This window comes from Mauremys mutica, chromosome 1, assembly GCF_020497125.1.
Source record: "Mauremys mutica isolate MM-2020 ecotype Southern chromosome 1, ASM2049712v1, whole genome shotgun sequence".
In the NCBI taxonomy this organism is placed as follows: Eukaryota; Metazoa; Chordata; order Testudines; family Geoemydidae; genus Mauremys; species Mauremys mutica.
Window position 1 is genome coordinate 98194338 of NC_059072.1, and position 22038 is coordinate 98216375.

Genomic DNA, 22038 nt, shown 5'->3' on the forward strand with positions numbered 1-22038 from the left:
GTATTATACAAGATTCTCAGCATTCAGAGAGACTAAGCTATAAATCTCAGGGGGATGATATTCTGGAATTTCTCATGAAGTATGAGACAGCAGGTAACCTGTTCAGAGTTAGCTGGCTTCCAGAACAGGAGGCTATTCTTGTTAGACCCTAAAAAGTAAAATCAGTAGAAGAGTTTCCTAACAAAACTTATTCTCTTAGAATATGTGATTTTGTCCAAATTTTCTAAGGAAAAGAATCTATTTCTGAAAAAAAATTTGATTGTCCATTGAGAAAACTGAAACAAGAATTTTCATTTTGCATCTGCATTTCCACATAAAATGTCATTTGAAGTGTAAATGGTGGTTTGAAACTAAATGTTTGTTTCAAATTAACTCTTCACTTCAAATCCACATTTTGAAATGTTTCATTTCAACATTTCTAAATTGACTTTTTCAGAACATTTTGTTCTTCAAATAACATCGATAAAGAGAATCAGGCCCACTTTTTCCCCCTGATTTTTCACTGGGGATGAGAACCCACAAGTCATATTTAAATCAATGAGATCTGCAGGTGCCCAGGATCTTTGAATATCAGACAGCTAGTGGCTTCTATACGTAAGGACTACCCTGAGTTTACCAAACTCATTGCCCCTTGTGATCCAAGTAGGATGTGAACTAAAGTGTCTCAGAATGAAACACTAAACCTTTAATTTAGTGCATCACTGAGGTTGTAAGCAAGTCAGCTCTGTGACAAATTTCTTCCCACTCTCTTTTTGCGGCGTAACCAATCCCAAGATCTTGAAAGAGAGAGAGTTCTGCTTTACTGGAGGTGGTAAAGGGCCTATTCAAACTCTAATGAAGTCAACGGAGATCTTTCCATTAACTTTAATTGGGGTGGGATCAGCCCCAAGTAAGTAGTGGTGGAATCTCAAGACATGAGGCCACAGCAGCTGCCTCCAACCTTCCAGAAGAAAATAAGGAAGGTTACTCTGCAGCTGTGTCCCCTAAGTGGCCTCACTCCAAAGACTTATTACAAGTAGGGGGCAGGGGAAGGCGGAATTTTAATGAATCCGTTTTTTTTAAAAAAGGCATGTGGGCCACTGCGCAGCAGTCCTTTCAGTCCTACTCAGCCAGGGGTCATGGCTGTGATGCTTGGACACCCTAAGGGCACGGGAAAAGTCTTCTGGTTGTTTTCACATCTCGTTCACAGCATAAGAGGGAAAACAGCTTTTGGGTTAATTAACACTGCGAACAGACAGTGAGACAGACACTGTTGTCATCACCAGTTCAAGAAGTCATCCGGGTCATCAGTGAGCTGTGACATTAAGGCGCATGCACACGAGGCACACTTCCAATCTAGGATTCTCCACAGTCCAATGCTGAGCACTTTCCATTGCCTCAGGGGAAGTTTCTCAAGGTCACGACTGCTGAACCACTGAGGGGTTGCAAGTAGAACAAGGAGCTAAGGGTATTCACTCTAACTAGTGTTTGTACACCCCCTTTGGAACTAGTTAATTTTACACTTCATGCATTGCCTCAGATAAGCAGCATGGTCTATTTCCCTAAAGTAAGCCAGAGTCTGGTGGGTCAAGTTCTAATCCTGGCTCTGCTACTGATGAACTACATGACTTTAGGCCTTGTCTACACTATGGGGGACGGGGGAGGGGGAGATCGATCTAAGTTACCAACTTCAGCTACGTGAATAATATAGCTGAAGTCGACGGACTTGGATCTACTTACCATGGGGTCCACACTATGCGATGTCGACTGGAGACCTCTCCTGTCGACTCCCCTTGCGCTTCTCGTTCAGGAGGAGTACAGGAGTCGACGGGCGAGCAATCAGTGGTTGATTTAGCGGTCTAAGACCCGCTAAATCGACCGCTGATGCATCGATCGCCACATGTCAAACCCCCGGTTAGTGTAGACAAGGCCTAAAGTCATGCAATGCATCAGTAGCAGAGAAACTGCACCTCAGTTTCTAAAATGGGGTTAATGCTGCACACTATTACCCCCTACGATTACACCCGGAAGGAAATGCAAAGCACATTAGCAAAAAGAAAAGAAAGGATATTCACATAATTTAAAAATCCACCTTATCCATGTGACCCTCTGAAGCCCAAGATATTGCAGTCATAAGGGACATGAGTCTAGGACAAACATCAGTCTAGAATATGGGCCAACCCCCTTCCCCCTCCCCCCCACACACAAAGCAGTTCACAAAAAGAGTCTCCAATACAGATTATGGTTTCCTAAATGCTGCAGTGCTCAGTAACTCTCTTATTAGAGTTCTGTGAAGATGCACCAAAAGGAAGTAAGATTTCCCTCCCTCACGGGAAGCGTGGTGAGAATTGGTTAATGTTTACAAAGCCCTTTGAAAATGTAAAGCACTATGGAAGAATTACTGTTTCTACAATAAGGAGACTGACATCGTCCTTTTCCTGCCAAATGCAGTGACTGTTTTTAAGTTTTAAAGCCAAAATGGGAATTAGGGCTGCCTTATAGGGGGATCACACCAAAATACAGTTCCTCTTTACTGAAGTAGAAATACACACACACACACACACACTCACTCTTGCTGTGCCAGAGGCAGGTGCAGTGCATGCAGCTCATGAATGCATGTTTTCGTTTAAGCGTCTGTTCTTTGCCAGGAGAAACCCCAGGAATGCAGAGATCTGATTTGATTTTCATACTATGAAAGCACTGCAGATCCCTGCATTCAGTGTCTGGAGACACCACTGAATTTGACTGTGTTCACACCAATACAGCAGTTGATTAGGAAGGTACTCATTTTAAAAAATAATGCTACGGCCCATCCTGGCGATTAAGAAATGACACATTTTAGAGTTTGGGTCCTGAGCTGAATCCAAACCTACTTGGTCATAGTAAGAATGGTCACTTTGAGCAAGGCCTGAGGTTGGTGGTGGAGAAAAGCAAACAGAGGGAGCAAGGTAATGGGCAGATAATGGAGGTTTAGTTACATACAGGAGCCTGCATTGACTTATCTGTAATAAATGTATTGCCCAAGGAAAGCCTAAATGGGCTGAGTGTAACCCTGTAGGAAACTTTGCTGACCTGTCATCCTCCCATCTGAGAGCTAGGCAATAGCTTTTGGGGGCAGGGACTATCATTGTATATATGTTTGTACATTGTCTAGCACACTGGGATTCTGGCCTGGTTGTCCTCTAAGCACTGCTGCAATATAAACATTTGCTAATAAATGTAGTCAAGCTCTTATTGCTAGGCAGTGTATATAGGTGAGGAGGAGGTTCCCTGGGAGGAATCCTGTTAGGTATTGACTTTATTCAGGGTTGAAGAATGGATTTTTAGCCTGTGCAAGGATATGGTCCTATCAGGTATCCCCAACCCCACCGCCCCCCATGTGATCCCTTCCTGTTTACTATCCTGTACGTCCATGACATAGCTAGCCTAGGTCAGGATGTATGTAATCGCTGTTGCCAAGATTAGAGAAGAAGAGTTCTGAATGGCAGAGAGAACAAAGCTTGCGTCAGTAGCTCCAAACTGCCAGACTTCACAGAGGACAAACAGGAAAATGTCCCTGTGCGGTTAGTGAGGGATGAAGGAAGGAGAGAGCCAACGCTTCCCCCAGCAGTACCACTCCGAACAAACATCAGTGCTGGAGGAAATCAATGTCAGTGGAGAGAGCAAACGTAGGAAGGAACTTATTGATCTGAACACTTTCCGACAACAGCAAGATAAGCACACAGGCTTTGGCTGATACCTGCTGTACTACTGCGTTTCAAATGGGTCATGAAACAGGATGGATTGAAGGGGTGGGAACTGGCCAATAAGGGCTGCTACACAGTTTGTTATGCCATTTGCCTTCCAACGTGCAGAAAAGAGCAGTCTGTTGGTATGGGCAAGCTCTGTAACCAACTAGAACCTAGGCTCAGACCCTCCAAAGTATTTAGGCTCTGAATGTCCACTGATTTCAATGGAAGTTAGGAGCCGAAATGCCTCTGAGGAGCTGGGCCCTAGTCCATAAAGACAGATACAGCTCTGTCTGGAATACAACGCTTCCCTTCTTGCATATAGGTTGAGATTAGGTGGTTTGATTTTTCATCCCAGCCGTATCAAGCCATGTGTCCTAGAAAGGCATCCGCAAGTTTTCATAACACTGGGAGCGATAATCTAATGACCTTACAGCTGTGGGGAGAGGGGGGAACATCGGAGAACTTGTAACATCACAATGAGCCATTCATCTGCCATGGTGCAGTCAGGTACATCCCAGGAGGTACAGAAGCTTGTATCTCAGGGGTTGTTAATCATGCAATTGAAATACTCAGCATGCAATGCCACTTTGGAAGACTCTTGCTCAACCTAATTCAGCATGTTCTATGAATACTATCCCTCGCCCAAGAGTCTTACAATCTAAAAGAAAGAGCAGACCACAGTGCTCTGGGTAACTTCAAATGACAAAAACTCTGTGTGTGTGTGTGTGTGTATGCGTGCGTGCGTGCCCAGTGATAAAACAGTAAATGTGGGGAAGGAAAATAATTGAAAGGAACCTAGAAACTCATGCTCCAATGCTTAAACCAATCTCTGTTTGTGATTAGGATGAGAATTTTAAGGGGGATAGGGCAGACTATTCCACCTCTACCTTTTGTGGGGGTACTGGTGCTGGCCACTGTCAGACAGGACTTGATGAGATAGACCAATTATCTGATCATATCTGGTATTTCCTATCGTCTGTGTGTGTTAAGCTGAAGTTGTAAGTGGTATTATACTGACATGGGTTATCACTTGTTAGTCTCTTAGCTAGTCTAGCTTCTATCCCAGTTTATAATATTCCATTAAAAAAAAACCCCTACATTAAAAGAATACTATCAAGATTTCCAATTCAAGCACTCAGAATTAGGAAATGCCTGCATTAAAGTTGCCCATATTAACTAAGTTCTGCCCCTTGTTCATATAGATTGGTATCTTTAGTTACTTGGTCAGTTACTATTTTTTCCCACATGACCCCTTCTAGAGTGCCTTCTAGTTGAAGATGTCAACATGCTTTACAAACATTAATGAATTTGCCTTGTAAGGGAAGCAAATATTATTCCCGTTTTATGGATAACAAAACTGAGGCACAGAAGTTATTCCAGAGCCTTGTTCTCTAGCAAATCACAGGTCTGCCCAGAAAATGTAACATCATGGTCTCACCCACCTCTCCAAACTGCTACAGAACTTAGAGAAAGAAAAAGAAAGAATAATAAGTTATTAGGTTGTCTTACCCATTCCCCTCTTCCTGATCAAGATAATCACCTACTTGGTTAAAATCCTGGAAATAAAAGAGGTAAAGAGATCAAATAAAATCTCCTTTTTATCTTAATCCACCAAGAAAATACCCTAGGAAGACCTTAATCCCCTATCGCCTCAAAAAAACAAAAACTGGTGCTGTACTTTAAGTTTACGAAAGTAAAATATGGAGCTTAAAAAACTAGTCCTTTCCTTAAATTCAGCAGCCTTCTGCAAGGCAACGGCTCTAGCACAGGTACAGCTGCCTCTGAGTTTCCTCACTGCTGTTGGTTTGTGATTTGGCCTTTGGGATTTTAAATTAACACGCTGTCTTTGGTGGTTACTAGAGTTCTGTCTTTCCCTCCCTACCCTATGGATTCCCCAGCTATTCAGAGATGCAAGAGTCCAGACCCTAGCAGCAGGCCCAAGCAGAGCACCTGCTTATCACATCAGACCTTACACTGGCTGCAGCTCTGTTCCCATCTCACTTACCAGGGCTCCCTCTGCTCTTGATCCCCTCAGACAAGGTCAATATTACAAGCACAGCTCTGGAGACCTTTTGCCCAAACTGCAGCCCTAAGGGACCACCTACTTATTTCCTCTTCCCTTGGGCTGCTTTTCTTCACTACCCCAATTAAAAGTTATCATTACCACAGCTCTTGTACTTTTCCAGGCAGCGTGACCCTTGACTATCCTTTCTCCTTTCTTCCTGAGCCCCCTGCCTTCCCCCACCCCCATGTGGTTTAACCAGCTTTCAGCCAAAGCCACAAGGCATGCTCTTTGTTATTACTCATTTATTCAAGAGAGTTGTTTACCCAGGAACAGGTCCAAAGGCACGTACAATGAATAGAGAGGCCACGTCAGTCTCATAGAATTCTCTCCATTCTGTCACCTTCTGCATGGAAATTTAAAGCCGGGGACCCAATGACCTCACGGTTCACAAGACCTGGCCTAGAGGCTGTTTTATCCTGTCGACTTAGTCCCCTTTAATCTGAAATGTGCATATCTCCAGGCCTCTGGCACGGAGAGAGGGTATTTATAGCAGTGTCAGAAGAGGAGGCAGGAAGTAGGAAATTGGGATGGGAGCTTGGAAAGGGTATAAAGGGCTAAGCCACACCACCTGCCTGGAATTCATTCCTTGGGGGGAAGGTAAAGTTAAGGAGAAATGTCACAGGAAATGGTTGGTTTAACCCAGATATCCGCTGGCTCTCTAGCCCTCTACCTGCTGTCTTTCAAAACCCCAGTCACTTCCTCTCTTTCAAAGTCAGGTGTAAGTTTTTTTCCCCCCATCCCATGGTTTTCCCGTCCTGCCACAGGCCAGTCTGCTTCTCCCTGCTGTTTTAACCGTTTATACGCTATCACTGAAATCTGCTAAGTAAAGGGAAAACTATGCTAGTTACACCAGACCCAGCAAGTTAGACAAGCCCAAAGATTAAATCTACATCAATGGGGTGGGATTCTTGTTAGTTTCCAAAGCTCATGTCATTCATTGTGCATGGGGGATTGTATTTGATTTCAGAACAGCTGCTCCAGTGCTCATTTATTCAGAATTAACATAGATAATGCCAGCAGCCTCTCCCCAGCAGGCAACACTACAACTACATCCAATAGCAGGGAATGAACTGGTAAAGAGAAACAGATGTGGCTGTCCCAGCAGTCAAACCATAGGGCAATGTGTGGGAGTCAGAGTTCAGGTCCTTCACTCCGAGCCAGCAGAACCCTGAGGCACTTGGGGAAAGGAGACACCCTTCTGTCCTATGATACTGCAGGGTTTTTTGGCATAGCCAGAGAAAGGGATATAACAACATAGTACCTTTGTGCAGTTGCACCTTGTTGTGGTAATTTACACCTGCGCAAAGGGAGTGTAAAATGCTACTTGCGACTGTACAAGGCATTAGAAAATTGGGCTTTTCAGTGGTGGGGAGGAAAGAATAAAAAAGGGAAAATTTGAAAGGAGGGGGCGGGGCACCCTGGTCTCTTTTTTCTCCCCAAAATAATCTGGTTTCAAACTCCTTACTATCTCACTCAAGACAGTTACAATGCACGTAACTCTTCGCAGTCCAAATCAGACTGCGAAGAGTTGCAAAGGGATCTCACAAAACTGGGTAACAAAAATGACAGATGAAATTCAATGTTGATAAATGCAAAGTAATGCACATCAGAAAACATAATCCCAACTATATATATCAAATGATAGGATCTAAATTAGCTGTTACCACTCAAGAAAGAGATCTTGGAGTCACTGTGGATAGTTCTCTGAAAACATCTGCTCAATGTGCAGCAGCAGTCAAAAAAGCAAACAGAATGTTAGGATCCATTAGAAAAGGGATAGATAGTAAAACAGTAAATATCATAATGCCACTATATAAATCCGTGGTATGCCCACACCTGGAATAACGTGTGCAGATCTGGTTCCCCACATCTCAAAAAACATATATTCAAATTGGAAAAGGTGCCAAGAAGGGCAACAAACATGATTAAGGGTATGGAACAGCTTCTGTATGAGCAGAGATTAAAAAGACTGGAACTTTTCACCTTGGAAAAGAGATGATGGGGGGATATGATAGAGATCTATAAAATCATGAATGATGTGGAAAAAGTGAATAGGGAAGTGTTATTTATTCTTCCACATAACACAAGAACCAGGGGTTACCCAATAAAATTAATAGGTAGCAGATTGAAAACAAACAAAAGGAAGTTCTTCACACAAAACTCCAACGTTGCAGGAGATGTTGTGAAGGCCAAAAGTACAAGTGGGTTCAAAAAAGAATTAGAGAAGTTCATGGAGGATAGGTCCATCAATGGTTATTAGCCAAGATGGTCAAGGATGCAACCTCATGTTCTGGGTGTCCCTAGCCTCTGACTGCTAGAAGCTGGTTGTGGAAGACAGGGGATGGATAACTCAATAATTGCCCTATTCTATTCATTCCCTCTGAAGCATCTGGCATTAGCCACTGTTAGAAGACAGGACACTGGGCTAGATGAACCTTTGGTCTGACCCAGTATGGCCATTCTTATGTTCTTAAGGACTAATAAGAATTAAAGGAGTAATGGGAGACCCCTTCACAGATTGCTTTACAGTGAACTGGTTATTAAAGAAAAGCAATTAACATTATCTAGAATTAACATTTTTGACCAGGATCCACACCCAGGAGCCTGCTGGGCAAGGAGATTTCTACTTGTTGCACTCATTCCAGTATTTCCTGGCTGCAATGTTTTATCCCTTGAATACTTTTAAACGGCATGTTAGTTCTTTCAGTCCAGTGCACCTACCATTCAGTCAGTACTATTTTCAAATGGGATGATCCAGCTGGAAAAACAAAATTAAGTTCTTTCCCTCCCCCAGCATTTCTTAAAGGATTATTCGGAAGAACTTAATGCTCAAAGAGATGGAAGGATAGCACTGGCTAGAACCCAAATATGATAATAGAGGTAGGCACTGTGCAATCTCGGGCCACACAGAGCCCTGCTACTCCAAGTCCTAAACTGAGAGAGACTGCCAGTTATGAAGAGATGTGAGGCAGATACATAGGATCTAGATAGAGATCCAGCCCTCTCTCTTACCCCCAATGGGCATAGCAGGGGCAAAGGGATCAAAATGTGCCTCTGTACAGGCAAGCCTGCCAGCTTACCACTTAGTCTTTGTCTGCACCAGAGAGATCAATCTGTGGTATAGCAATGAATTGTTTTGCACTGGTCAGCCCACCACCTATTGAGTTCGTCCATATTACCCACCCTGAATCAGTGAAAGATTTGACCTTGCATCCACACTAGGGCTGCCTAGTGGGGTACCAGTTCTGGTGGGGTGGCTGTCTTCTCTCACAGCTGATGAACCTTCTTATGTAGTCCCAACAGGCCTTCTTCAGCAATGTATCTAGCCCCAGAAATCCCTCCTGCCACAGTATCCCTCCCCAGAAATTCACTCACAGCCCTGGTCCCCTCTGAAATGCTCCCTACTGCTCCCATTTTGCAGCTCCTAAGCCAGCTGTGGACTGCCTGCTGAGAATATAATCTTTTCGCCCTGTTGTGTTCCCCCCGACAATGCCAAAGATGATTGGTGTTAGAGTTACATGTATGGACTGTGGCAGCATGTTGCATCCACACTGGCATGTAGGCAATAGAGGCTTTTCCCCTTCAACTTACCAGGGTGATTTCAATTGATTATAGCTTCCCTATCACTCAACTGAAGCACTTGTGTCCATAGATGCAAGGTGCATTCCAGTTGCCTGAGGGGCATTATAATTGATTGAGCTCTCTCATGCAGACAAGGACTTGAAAAAGTAAAATCAAGTCCAATATGCAGTGTGTATTAATCCAGATCTTTGCTGGGTTTAGCTGATAATATTTGCATCAGCTTCTCGGTGCTATTTAATTTTCATTTAACTGTCTGCACACTTTTTCCAAGGGGTGAAGTTGCCCTTTGAAAAAGGTCCTGTGTAAACACCACCAGGAATTTGGATTATTCGTGATCAACATTTATTTTACCAGCACAGAACTCAAGAGACTTCTCTCTCATTTCCAAGAGTGTCCAGGAATCTCTTCTGGCTGGCAGAAATACTGAATAAATAAAATCATCAGGGTTGTGTAAAACTACTTGCATTTTTATGTTATTAGACACTGTCAGTTAGTGCACTAAATCTTCACTCTGGGAGCTCAAGGGAGCCACTTCACTTTACAGGGAAAGTTAATGGCTTTTAATAACAATTTTAAACACTCTCCAGTGTTTGTGACATTCCTCTTAGAAACCTCAAAACATAAGTGAAATCCATCTCTGATACAAGCTGGCACAACATCACTGACGTGAATGGCACTGCAGCTGCTTACAGCAGTCATTAAGTTGGCCCAACCCTGTTTTTATTGCTTTCATCTCTCCTCCAGAGGACAAACATGTCAACCCCACCTTCTGGACCAAATTCAGACCTGGCATAAGAGGGTGAAACTCCACTTAAGTCAATTTTGTTGCACCTGATTTCATGAGATCTGAATTTGTCCCAAGAGTTCCAAGGAGCAGAAGTCACTGTGGCTGCCTTTTACATACTCCCTTTTTTCTGTGCACCAGCAAAATGGATGAAGTCAGCACAGGTCTCAGTAGAGTGGGCCAAATTCTGCTCTCACTTAAACCGGTGTGAATCCAGTTTAACTCTAGGCTATGAATAGAATCTGGCCCACTTTTCTGTTGGCAAGTTAACAGCTGCAGCTGAGTCAGCAGGGGCCACTCTGATGCTTTTTGTGTGCTCCTTAAGTCAGACATTTAAGAACAGCACTTACCTACAGTGCATGAGTCTGGGTCTGTATGTGGCCACAGGTATTGCCAACTTCCCCTCCCCCAAATTTGAGACTGATCATATTATTCTACATGTTGAACTATAGGCCCACTCTTTGTGGCTATTGCTCTGCACCTCAAAATTATGTGGCTATTTCAGTTTTAGAAATACCTCCCAGATGCTAACGGTGGGACAAATTCATCACTTCCCAGTGGCCATTTTATGCCAACATAAAGTGGTCATAAAATAGCTGGATCTGTCCGCTGGGGGATTCTCCTGATTATAAGAGGAGAGCCTGGCAGGAGCGTAGCAGGTGTTGTCAGTCCTACACTGCCCCTTGAGGGAGCTCTGCTGCAGGGGGCATTCGTGGGACGGTGGGTGGGTATGGCCAAGCACTCCTACACCTTAGATATTCCTAAACTGTCCCTCTGGGAACCCCCGCATAAGGAAGACACAAAGCTACCTTCTTTCTCCATCCAGGCCCCTCTGCTGAGTTCAGCATCACCACAGCAATAAATCCAGCCCCAGTGTTTAAGATATAACTCGTATTTTTTAACCTAGATATTTTACTGGTAGCCACTCATTTCCAGAGTAGAATATGTTTCTAAACCAGAACTGGCAAAAGCCAATGAGTCTGCACTGATTTTTTGCATGTGCAAACTATTTGATAAAATGCTCTGTCTACAGATTGGTTGTTTTTGTTCATTAATTGTTTCACCCGTCTTGAATGGGAACTGCAAGCACTTTGATTAATAGATGGAAAAACGGACTAGCTCCATTGAAGGTTTTAGAAGTGCCTTTGAATCCCTCATTGAAATGTACGCTCTTTAGTAACTGCCTAGAGCAATACATCTCTGACTCAGCACAGCTACTTCCTACCACCACAGTACACTTTTTTTAAACTCTCTCAAATGGAAGATTTCAGAGTAGCAGCCGTGTTAGTCTGTATCCGCAAAAAGAACAGGAGTACTTGTGGCACCTTAAAGACTAACAAATTTATTTTAGCATGAGCTTTCGTGAGCTGCAGAATTTGTTAGTCTTTAAGGTGCCACAAGTACTCCTGTTCAAATGGAAGAGTGCACCAATGTCAGACAGAGCCAAGCTATATCAAGACTTTATTTCTCTCACTGTTACTAATAAGCCCTGCACTTAAAGTGCAAATCTAAAAATGACCAGTGTCGCTCACTTTAACTATACCAGCAAAGCCTAATGAGTAAACAACAGGGGTGGCCAACCTATGGCTCTGGAGCCACATGCTGCTCCTCAGAAGTTAATATGTGGCTCCTTGTATAGACACCAACTCCGGGACTGGAGCTACAGATGCCAACTTTCTAATGTGCCGAGGGTGCTCACTGCTCAACCCTTGGCTCTGCCACAAACCCCACCCTCTCCCCTGAACCTGCTGTGCCCTCGCTCCTCCCCCCCCCGAGCCTCCTGCGCGCCCTGAAACAGCTGATCCAGAGGTGCAGGGAGATAGGGGGGAGGTGTTGATCAGTGGGTGGGAAGTGCTGGGAGCTGATGGGGGGGTGCTGACGTATTACTGTGGCTCTTTGGCAATGTACATTGGTAAATTCTGGCTTCGTCTCAGGCTCAGGTTGGCCACCCCTTGAATAGAGAATAAGGAGACCTGCAGCAGGTCCAAGTTTATTCTGCTGCTTTGATCAACTCTGCTGCCAATGCACAGGGAGAGAAAATAGCTTCATGTTTTTATTTTTTTTTAATATTGTGGCATATGTACTACAGAGATATATACAGTGACATGTACCACTGCTGGCACACAGGCCACAATCAGCTAGTAGGTGGATTGGTTTAGTGTCATAAGAAGAATCCATTGTAGCTGAACTGGTTAGTTACAAGATAGCATACAGAGTTTTAGATGAGCTACAATAGGTCTTAAGTTTGAGAACAGCGGTTTCTACTTCACTGATTTCAGCATGAAGGCCTGATTCTCCTGTGACTTACCCCAGGATAAAATTGATCCACTCCACTGACATCAGCAGAGGTACTCCCCATTTACAATATGGCATGGAAGAAGAGAATTGGACCCTGGAGCGATATGCAGCACATACAAGAAAGATGCCTCTTCAGTCTAAGCAGGAACTCATGTCATTAAAAGTAAACTTCAACGTATTCTCCTGCCGTTAGAGGACTGACATCACACCTCAGAGCTCAGTTGGGTTGCAAGCTGGAAGGCATCATGTGCATGTCCCTGCTTGCTATCTAAAACCAACCTGTGGAAAGGTCTCCTCGCGGGTTTACTGGCCTTTAAGAATTTTTGGAAAGCATACTGTTGAAGTTTCATTTAATGACAACACCTCCTCCACAGACTAACAAGGCTGCTTTCCCGAAAGAAACATGCTGGATCGATCTACATCAAAGTACCATAGGGGGGTGGAAAGGGGAGGGGGAAAAGTACAGTGTGAAACAGACACAAACAACATTTAGGTTTTCATTTCAAGTGTGTGTGTGTGTGTGTGTAATCTCCACAAGCATCCAAGGCAAATTTCATAGGAGAGAAAAATGGCAAAAGATTTTATGCAGTGCAAAAATAAAGATTTGCTTAAGAATTTTGCTCTCAAGATCATTCCATGATGCCAACAAGAAAGGAGTTAACCTCCCCACCAACTTACTCCATCCACTGTGCATCTTCGTGCATCCCGTCTTCTGATCTTGCATCAGGATCTGCTAGCACGGACTCTTGTACTCATGTGGAGTCTTGTTGACTTCAGGAAGATTCTGCACTCTTGCATGGCTCCACATTATTTGATCCAGGAGCATTACGTAGAAGACTCTTCATGTCAGGGACTGTCTTTGTGTCTTGCAAAGTATCAAGCACACTAATAGATTTTTTCTTATTAAACAACAATTCCCTTATTTTTTTGTGCTGCAGAAAACTATTGATGGAAATAGCCAGATTTGCTGAACTTAAAGTACACATACACCCCTATGTTGGTAGATGAAAAAGTTTGCAAAGTGAAAGGCAAGTGTTTTCTCTTAGCACAGCACATTGATGTACATAATTACACTCTTGCCTCCCTATTTTGTTCCCAGAAACAACTGCCAGGTGGAGGGTTCTCAAGAGCAGCTGGGAAATACTGAAAGGAAGAAATTTCTGCTTAAAGTAAGGAACATTGGGACTGTGGGCTAGAACATCTGGCTCTCTGGTGGTGCAGAGGTCTTTGTGGGGTTACTTCCTGCAGGAAATCTGGAGTAAGCATGTGCAGTAGTTACCAGATACTAAGGAAACCCTTCAGAATTGCATTATTGAATGTTCTGCATCACTTCTTGGGGACAATAATTTCCATCACATTTTTGGAACAAAGCCATTTGGAGGAGTGACATATTCCAGGCCAGATTCTACAAAATGCTAAATGCGCTCAACTCCTGCATTATTGGGCTCTAAATAACCAACACCACAAATACAACAAAAAAGTAGTTCTTTTTTTGGTTCTTTCCAAATCTGCAGGAATGCAACATTCAGCAGCCAATCTGAAAAGTTCCTGCTGCTCCTGCAGAAAGAAGAGTACAAACAAGCCCCTTTCGTGTCAGCCACATCCAGCTGGAATTGTCACAGCTTTGACAAAAAGAGGACAAAGCGCCTGTGGTCTTTGTTCCCTCCAAAGGCCCAGCAACAAAAATAACTAATAAAAAATTCACATTCTTGGAAAGCAAAGGAGGCAAAGTTTCTTTATCAAACCTTAACAGTTTGCACTGAGTTTGCCACTTGGCCAACCCTAGACTATCCACGCTGGCTCTTATATAGGAAGTCACAATTCAGTTAAAAAGAAAAAAAACCCAAGAGTTAAAGCACCAGTTTGGCTGTGGATCAACCTCAGAGATTCTGCCTTGTCCCCCCCTAATTTGGGCAACAAGACACAAGCACCCCTCCACTTACTGTGACTCTATTTGTCACTCTGGCACGTCCAGGGGGAGTGCAGAGGCCACAAGTGACAGCCAGGTCTCCTGGTTAGCAGAACTGTTTTTCAAAAGTATGACTGCGTATAGAGTCTAGGCTTCCTCCCGAAACCACCACCTCTGCTTTGGTATTGGAAGAATCTGTCTGTTTAAAAAACTGACTTCTCACTGGGTTTGCTTGAGCATCTGTTTCTGAAAAGTTGCTTAAAGGGCTGCAGAGATTTCAGGGTTGGAACTCTGCCACAGAGCTGAGCCCAAGGTAATTCAAAATGAAACTCTAGTGCCATATCCCCCATTAGGGCAGGACCGACTAAATGAAAGATGGTCCCCTAAGCCCTACTGTAACAGGGTTCACAACCCACCCCTCTTCCTGGGGCCTGCTTGCTGCCCCAATAAGGCTCTGAGAGGCTTCAGGGATGTGCAATGCCTGTGTCTTTATTTACCTACAGTTATCCCACCACCAGTGTCCGTCTATTTACAAGCTTTACAGGATTATTGAACCTCTTTTACAGGCAGAGTCAGCCTTCAGCTAAGAGGCTATCAGTTCCCTCCTTGACTGACTTCTCTCTGGCTGCCCCTCACCTTCTGGCTCTCTCCCAGCCTTTATAGCCCTTGGCTTGTCCGGCTAGCAGGTGTTGCCAATCCTCAGGCCGGCATCAAGCCTTTTCCATCAGCCCCAATCTGCTTCCCCTGATTGGAGCTGACTGGGCAGGGACAAATTAGGTGCTTTTGCACCAGCACCCTGCTACACCTACCCACTGAATTCCAACAACAGGCACTTGCATTACATTTCCAAAGCAGAAGCTTTCTGCGCCTTCAGAAGCCACACTGTGCTGGCATGTTTTTGGAAGGTAACAAACACTTGCCAGGTTGTCACCTAGCATGTTAATATCTTGCATTCTTGTCGGAGGGGTTTTAACAGCTCTGTTCTTCCAGCCCTGTCTTGATTCCCAGCCCTTACTGCACTGATTCCTCCCTTTGGAGCCGGTATTTTGTCAGGAGTCTCAAGAGCCGATAAAAACGTGCTGCCAAGTCTCTTTCTTCCCCACAATGTATTTTATAACCCGGCATGTAGTTTAGTCTGTCTAAACACTGCACTAGTACACTGCCATCAGTTTCCATGGAGACAGTTAACTCCTCAGTGGCCAGGAGTCTGGATATAACTCTTGTTCTTTTGGCTCATGAAAAGAATGGCAATGCTGGCGGAAGACAGCCAGGCAGGGATACTGCTTTAAGGGAGAGTTTGAAGCTTCATAGACCTAGCTCCACTTTTTCAGTCCAATCACAGAAATGACATGTTTCATTAAGATCAGTCCATAGTAACTTCACAATATGGGGGAACTCTCTTTCCCTTTTGCTTCCTCCCCCTTTGTATTATGCACCCCCTTACAAGCCCCAAGAGCACAACCCCAGTTATACTCACACTTGATATCTCAGACCAAGGCAAGGCAAAAATTATGAGCCATAACAAATAACAGCAGGTCACTCAAGAATAAAATGAGATCAGCACCTTGACATTGAACTCAGTCAGAAATCCACCAATCAGAGAAATCTTGCAAACAATGTGAACGGTACAGGGCTATTCTGGAAGGGATGCTACACAGGGCTTCACTGCTTGTCCTACTTTTAATGTCTTGTGTTTCTAGAGAAGATGTAAGTTATCAGAAAGCGTAATTAACAAGGTGTATTTAATTCCTTAGTCAAAGCATTAAAAGGGAGTAGCAGATGACTGAATTCTCACAGATTTCAGCATATGAAAGGCACATGTGGAAGCTCCAGCAATAGATGCAGGCACATTGGCTTCTCAAACACCATTGTTTTCAGAAAAGGCAAAAATCTCCTTGGCAGCTGCCTCTCAGCTGACACACTTACTGCTAGTGCAAAGTAAAGAAAGTGTCAACAATAAAAATCTTCAAGTGAACTTTCAAAAGTATGGCTTCCTAGAAGGATCCTCGGCTATAAAACTTTTCATAATGTTTTCCAGGCTATCAGGTCTAAAGCAAATTTTACCTTTCCCAGGCCTTTGAACATGTATGTAATGTTTTTCTTGGCTTTCAGAGGCAAATGCCTTATAGAAACTAGACACAAATAACTAGGCATCTCTGCAGGTTTTTATAGAGGAGGGTTATTAAGACAAGAGAGGGAAACTTTTTGTCATCAGGTTCAGCTAATTTAAAATGCTACTGATGAGATTCCATGTTAGTGAATCAAGTCAACATTGCACTGAAAAGTTAGTATATTTTTGCCCCTATTTAATTTATTTTTCATAGAAGCTGCCAAGTTGACTGCTTTGCAGTCTGCTTTCTCAGTCTGTCTACAGAGGAGTCACAGTACTGGTATCCGCAACGCAAGCTTCCCCAAACCACTTGTGTATCTCTCAACCCTGAGCTACAGAGACAACCTCTAGGGACAAGAGTAGGACTTCAGTCACCATGTCTATTCAACCCTTCCCCTCTCTGCAAAGACTGACACCTAGGCTGACAGCTTGTGCCCATTATTATGCAAACATCTGTATACTAGGAACTAGACAGAGACCACTCACTCATTTATTATACAGTAGGCCATGGGACAGCATCAAACAGCAACCATATTTGGTCATTTAATATCAGCTTGGGCCATATGCAAACCAGGTAACTAGAGTGAGTCTCCATTATCCATTCCCTTGAGCCACCCAGTTATTCCCCCCACCCCTCATTTATGAATACCACTCACATGCCAAAGATTGGAGCAGGAGAACATTAAGAAGGTCCTAATGGAAATGTGGTTTTGCTTTCAAAGTTTTTTTTTTAAATCCTATATATTGTAGTTTTCCTGGCCCCAGTGTCACACTATTTCAACTTATTTTATGTCAGAAAACACACACACACACACACACAAAACCCTGCAAGGATCAGAGCATATTGTGGAAAATCCTTGGGAAACTTGTTACATACCTCCCTAACTTTTATGAAGGGTTATGACTGTACAGAGCCCATGCCTTCTGTTGCCACTAATTGGTGTGAATTACATCATTCCAAGTTGCCAAGGGCAGTTCCCTAGCTTGTGAGAATTTGTCCTGACTTTTATTGTTGTTAAGTAGTATTATTTGCTTGGCAGCAGGTCATGAAGGAAATTTTGGCTGCCCACACCTTCAATTTTGTTTTTGTCTGTGTCAGGAAACCTGTCACTTTTACAATTACTGATTTCTAGAAAGTCTGCAAAGCTTGTTTTTCTTGGAGAGGTGGCAGTCTTGGAAAAGCTGCTGCGCAGAGTTTAAATTTTTAAAACAACTCCCATTCTCCATTGTTCCTTAAGGGAAAAAAAATAACTTAAAAAATAGAGATACATAAGGCAACTCCAAAAAGCTATATAGGTTCAGGTCATCTTTCACAACTTTTATCCTGCCCCCATTTTAACTTGATTACTTAAAACTGTAATGATAGAGCCTTAATTGTTTTTTGGAAGTGGGGGAGAAAGACAAGGAGGGAGCTGTAATTTGGAAGTAGTTCTCTAGCCCTCCAACTTCTCATAAATGGGTCTGATTAAGCCTAAATATGGTTTTCCATATTTCGTATGCTGGTTACTTTTCAAAGTTTTAGCAAAAGAGTCCCTCCTCCTTCCCAGCCCCCCACAGAGAACTTTCTAGATGTCAGGGAATATAATATCAGTGTGGAAGAAAAGTGCCACCTTCCTCTGCGTGCAATGGGGGGGGGGGACCATTTAAACTTCTCTCCCTTGCAAAGCCCTCTGACATCGCTGCAAGCGGGAAACGTTGCTCGCCAACCGCACGCTCGCCAGACCGTAGCCTCTCTCTCCCCCCGCAACACGACCATGCATCTGCGGAACCACAAGGTGCATCTCCCTCCGGGGGGGGGGGGCGGCATTCGTTCCTCCCCGAGGCTGGGACCGTGGAGGAGGTTAGCAGCGGGCGGAGGTGCCAGGCGCGGGCTAGGGACGGAAGGGGACACTCACCAATGTCGGAGTTGCAGAAAGCATCCTGGGGGTGGATGGGGAGGCAGGTACAAGCCTCCGCCACCAAGTCGCTCAGGCTCCAGCTGCAGAGGAGCACGAGGAGGAAGCTAAGCCACACAGACATGATGCTGGTGCAGCTGCTGGCCCGACGCTGCTCTCCACTTAGGAGGGGAGGGCTGGCTTGTGTGTGTGTGGGGGGGTCTTTTTTAGGCTTCTCTTTACCCGGTCTTTGAGCCTCTTCTCCTTGCGCTGCCCCCCTCTCAGTGCAGTGGCTGCTGGGAAGCGCGGCTGGGCGGCAGCTTTGCCCGGGCTCCTCCTGCACGCGGAGTTCGAAGCTCTCGGCGCCTTTGCTGCTCCCCGAGGCTGGCGGCTGCAGTTATAGCCTGGATAGCGCCCTCTCGGGCTCGTGGGGTGCGCCCCCGCCCCGACCAATCGCAGCCCCGCATTACCTCATCTCCCTGGCAAAGGGGGAGCGGCTAGGGACGAGCGGGGGGGGGGCGGCTTGGAGCGAGGGATTCAGTGCCTTATAGGGAATAATGTGGCTGTGGGAGTGTGGTGGGGCTGGGAGAGGGATCACAGCAAAGCGGCTTGTTGCCTGCCGCCTGGGCCCGTCTGGAGCAGAGAGAGGGACAGATGGAGGAAAGGGGGTAATAAGGGTTGCTACCTGTTTCAAAGCCCAACCAAAAGTTCCTTGTTCAGGGCCGCCGCTCTGCTTTCCCATCCCGCCGCATGATGCTGGAGGCAGATGCTGTTGCAAACAGGTTGCGTTATTCTCGGATCACAGGGCGTGCAAGTAGGAACACAGCGCAGAGCAGATCCCCAGCTGCTGCAAACTGCCATAGCTTCGTCATTACTTCAGTGATGGAGCTATGAGCATTTACACAAGTTTTGACAATGTGCCTCACACTCGAACACATATTTCGGTGGCAGAATCCAATATGGGAAGATCAATTCAAAGTGCAGATGGTTTTTTTTTTCATCTTTAATTACTTTCCTGGAAAATAGCTCATCTGAGTGGGAGCTAATTTTAAACTGGAGGTTGTAGAATATGAATGCTTTTTTTAAAAGGAAATATATCACAGCAAGAAACTAACATACTAGTGCTTCTTTTTCTTCCTTGGTGTGCAATGGAATGGGGTTGGAAGAAAAAATGGAGGGTAAGTCCTATTTGGGCTATAAACCAGGATTTGATGTTTGTGTTTTTTAATCCTATCCAAACCCTTCCCCACAAGACTCCCAAGCAGCAAGGGGTGATAAAGCAAATTGTTAAAACTGAGCTGGGGGAAAAAAACTGTCATATGTACCCAGGCACTCCCAACTCTTAATCTTGCTGTATAGTTTAGCAGTGATGTTTTAGTGCAATGTATAGTGAAGTCCTGTTTGGTTTGGTTTCCCTTATCCCTGTTTGGAACTGTACATTTCTCTCAGATGCAGACATGTAACTGTTACAGTAGAGCTGGTCTTTGAGGAAGGAAGATTGCCAGATGCACAATACAGAGGCCTTATTATCCTGCAAAGGGGCGGAGAAGTGATTAATGAAAGTATCAAACCACTGCACTTAATATCAGAGTATTTTCCATGGGGTTTATAAGCCTTAAGCATTTCTAGTTGTACATTATGCCAGTATTAAAGTCCAGAGACCAGCTGTCCTAAGTTTCTAAACAGTAGGCTAAATCTTCAAATGTACAGTTCAGTTACATCTGGGTAAAAGATTGCCTACTGTACCTTGTTTTTAATTGTACAGCCTATAGAAAACAAATTAAGAACTCAGTCCCTTGGAAGGATAGACTTTGTTTTGAGTATTACTATTAGACCACTACAATATGGATGGTTATATTAGAGAGGAAGGATTGTCTGGAGGTTAAGGTAGTGCTAGTTTGGGACTTGGGAGATCTGGGTTCAAGCTGTGCCACCTGTGACCAGTGTGACCACTTAGGGTACGTCTACACTGCAAAAAGAAAAAAGCCACAGCAGTGAGTCTCAGAGTCTGGGTCTACAAATTCGGGTTTCAGAGCCTGAGCTCCAGCCCGTGCAGGAACATATACATGGCTATATTTACCACTGTGGTGTGAGCCCCACAAGCCTGAATCTGTAGACCCAGGCTCTGAGCTTCAGAGCTGGGGGGTGGGAGGGTTGGGGTTTTTTTTTTCCAATGTAAACATACTCTTTCTCTCTGTGTGCCTCAGGTCCTCATCTGTAAAATGAGGATGATAGCACTTCTCTACCTCATAGGGGAGTTGTGTGGTTAAATACATTAAAAACTGTGTGGTGCTCCCACAATGTACATATATAACTATAAGTACATGAGAGTGAGAGACAGTTCTCTGAAGCAGATCACTTTAATGTCTACTGTACATAGTTTTGTGGCCTATCTTTGCAACCTGAGAAACCCCAGGCAAAAATATGTTGGGTATTTGGAATCTGTAGTTGAGTGCATATGAGACAATCTAAATCCCTGGGACTAGACTCTGATTTCAGTTTTACTGGTGTAAATCAGGAATAGCTCAATTGAAATCATCAGAGATACTCTGGTGTAAACCCATATTAATAAGATCAGAATCTTGCCCTGCACTTTTTTCACTATTGAAAAGTATGGGTCTGAAACTGACATCACCAGCATCATGATACAACTGACCAATCAGCAAACAGCACCACAACACAATATTTGAGAGAGGAAGGATATTCTAAAAATGAGAGCATTTGGCCCACAAACTCCCAAATTTTGATCCCACTGACTCCCTCTGTCACTTTGACCAGGTCATTCTCTGAGTCGGTTTTCTCATCTCTAAAATGGGGATAGTAATGCTTCCCTACCTCACTAAGGTGTTATGAGAGTTAATGAGTTGAAGTTTGTAAAATGCTGTGAAGATGTTACATGCTAAGAGTTTTGTATTATACTCAGACAAAAGACATACTCAGAAGAAACTGAAAGGGGCAGAGGAACAAACCCCTGAGTTCCTTCCCCCTCTGGTTCTGAAATGGGGATCAGGCCAGGAGTTCCTGACATTACAAGAGGCTCCTAAATGCTTGGGGCTCCAAACAGTCGCTTATGTTTTAGATGGGTCCTGACTAGTATTGTTAAAGTTACCAATACAGCTGCTAGTTCATTTTTTCCAGTGTAACCTGGAGAAGTAACCTGCAATTACTTTTCAAGATGAAAAGGGACACAGATTGCTTTCAGTTGCCCTGGCTGGTCATCTTCTCCTGACTGTGAGTGTGTGTTCTGGTAGTTATGTACAAAATAAGGCCACTGCCTCACTGTGCTACCCTACTTCAATCTGAACCTCCTGGACTCATGTATGAATAGTTGTTGGACTAATGATAGCTGTATTTGGTCATTTAGGGTACAGCTGAGCTTTTGGCACTGTTTGTCTCCAATGCATTCTTTGTCAAAGAGGTGGATTTTCTATTGTGCTGTATTGGTTTTTCTATATTTCTCCCTGTACTGAATGCTGAACAATAGTAACAATAATACATAGCTCACATAGGATGCTTTTCAGTTGCAGACCTCAAAGGGCTCGGGAGACCTAGGTTCTAGTTCCAGCTCTGCCACGGGTCTGTTGGGTGACTTTGGGCAAGTCATGGCCCATCTCTGTGCTTCAGTTTCCCCACCAGTAATATTGGAGTAATGCTACTGATGAGAAGAGCTGTATAAGAGCTTTCTACTGTTGTTATTATGGGGAAA

The 22038-nt window shown here is 44.2% G+C and overlaps 2 protein-coding genes across 10 annotated transcripts in view; one reads left to right on the top strand and one right to left on the bottom strand.

Moving 5' to 3' along the window:
• TIMP3 (TIMP metallopeptidase inhibitor 3) overlaps positions 1-18725 on the bottom strand; it is a 49564-nt gene extending 30839 nt beyond the window's left edge. The window contains exon 1 of the mRNA XM_044987081.1: positions 18354-18725. Coding sequence (XP_044843016.1) covers positions 18354-18477 — 124 coding nt within the window. The 5' untranslated portion in view covers positions 18478-18725. The remainder of the gene's footprint in view (positions 1-18353) is intronic.
• The window catches only part of SYN3 (synapsin III), a 332551-nt gene that overhangs the window by 199213 nt on the left and 111300 nt on the right, over positions 1-22038 (top strand). The gene's annotated exons all lie outside the window — the stretch shown is intronic.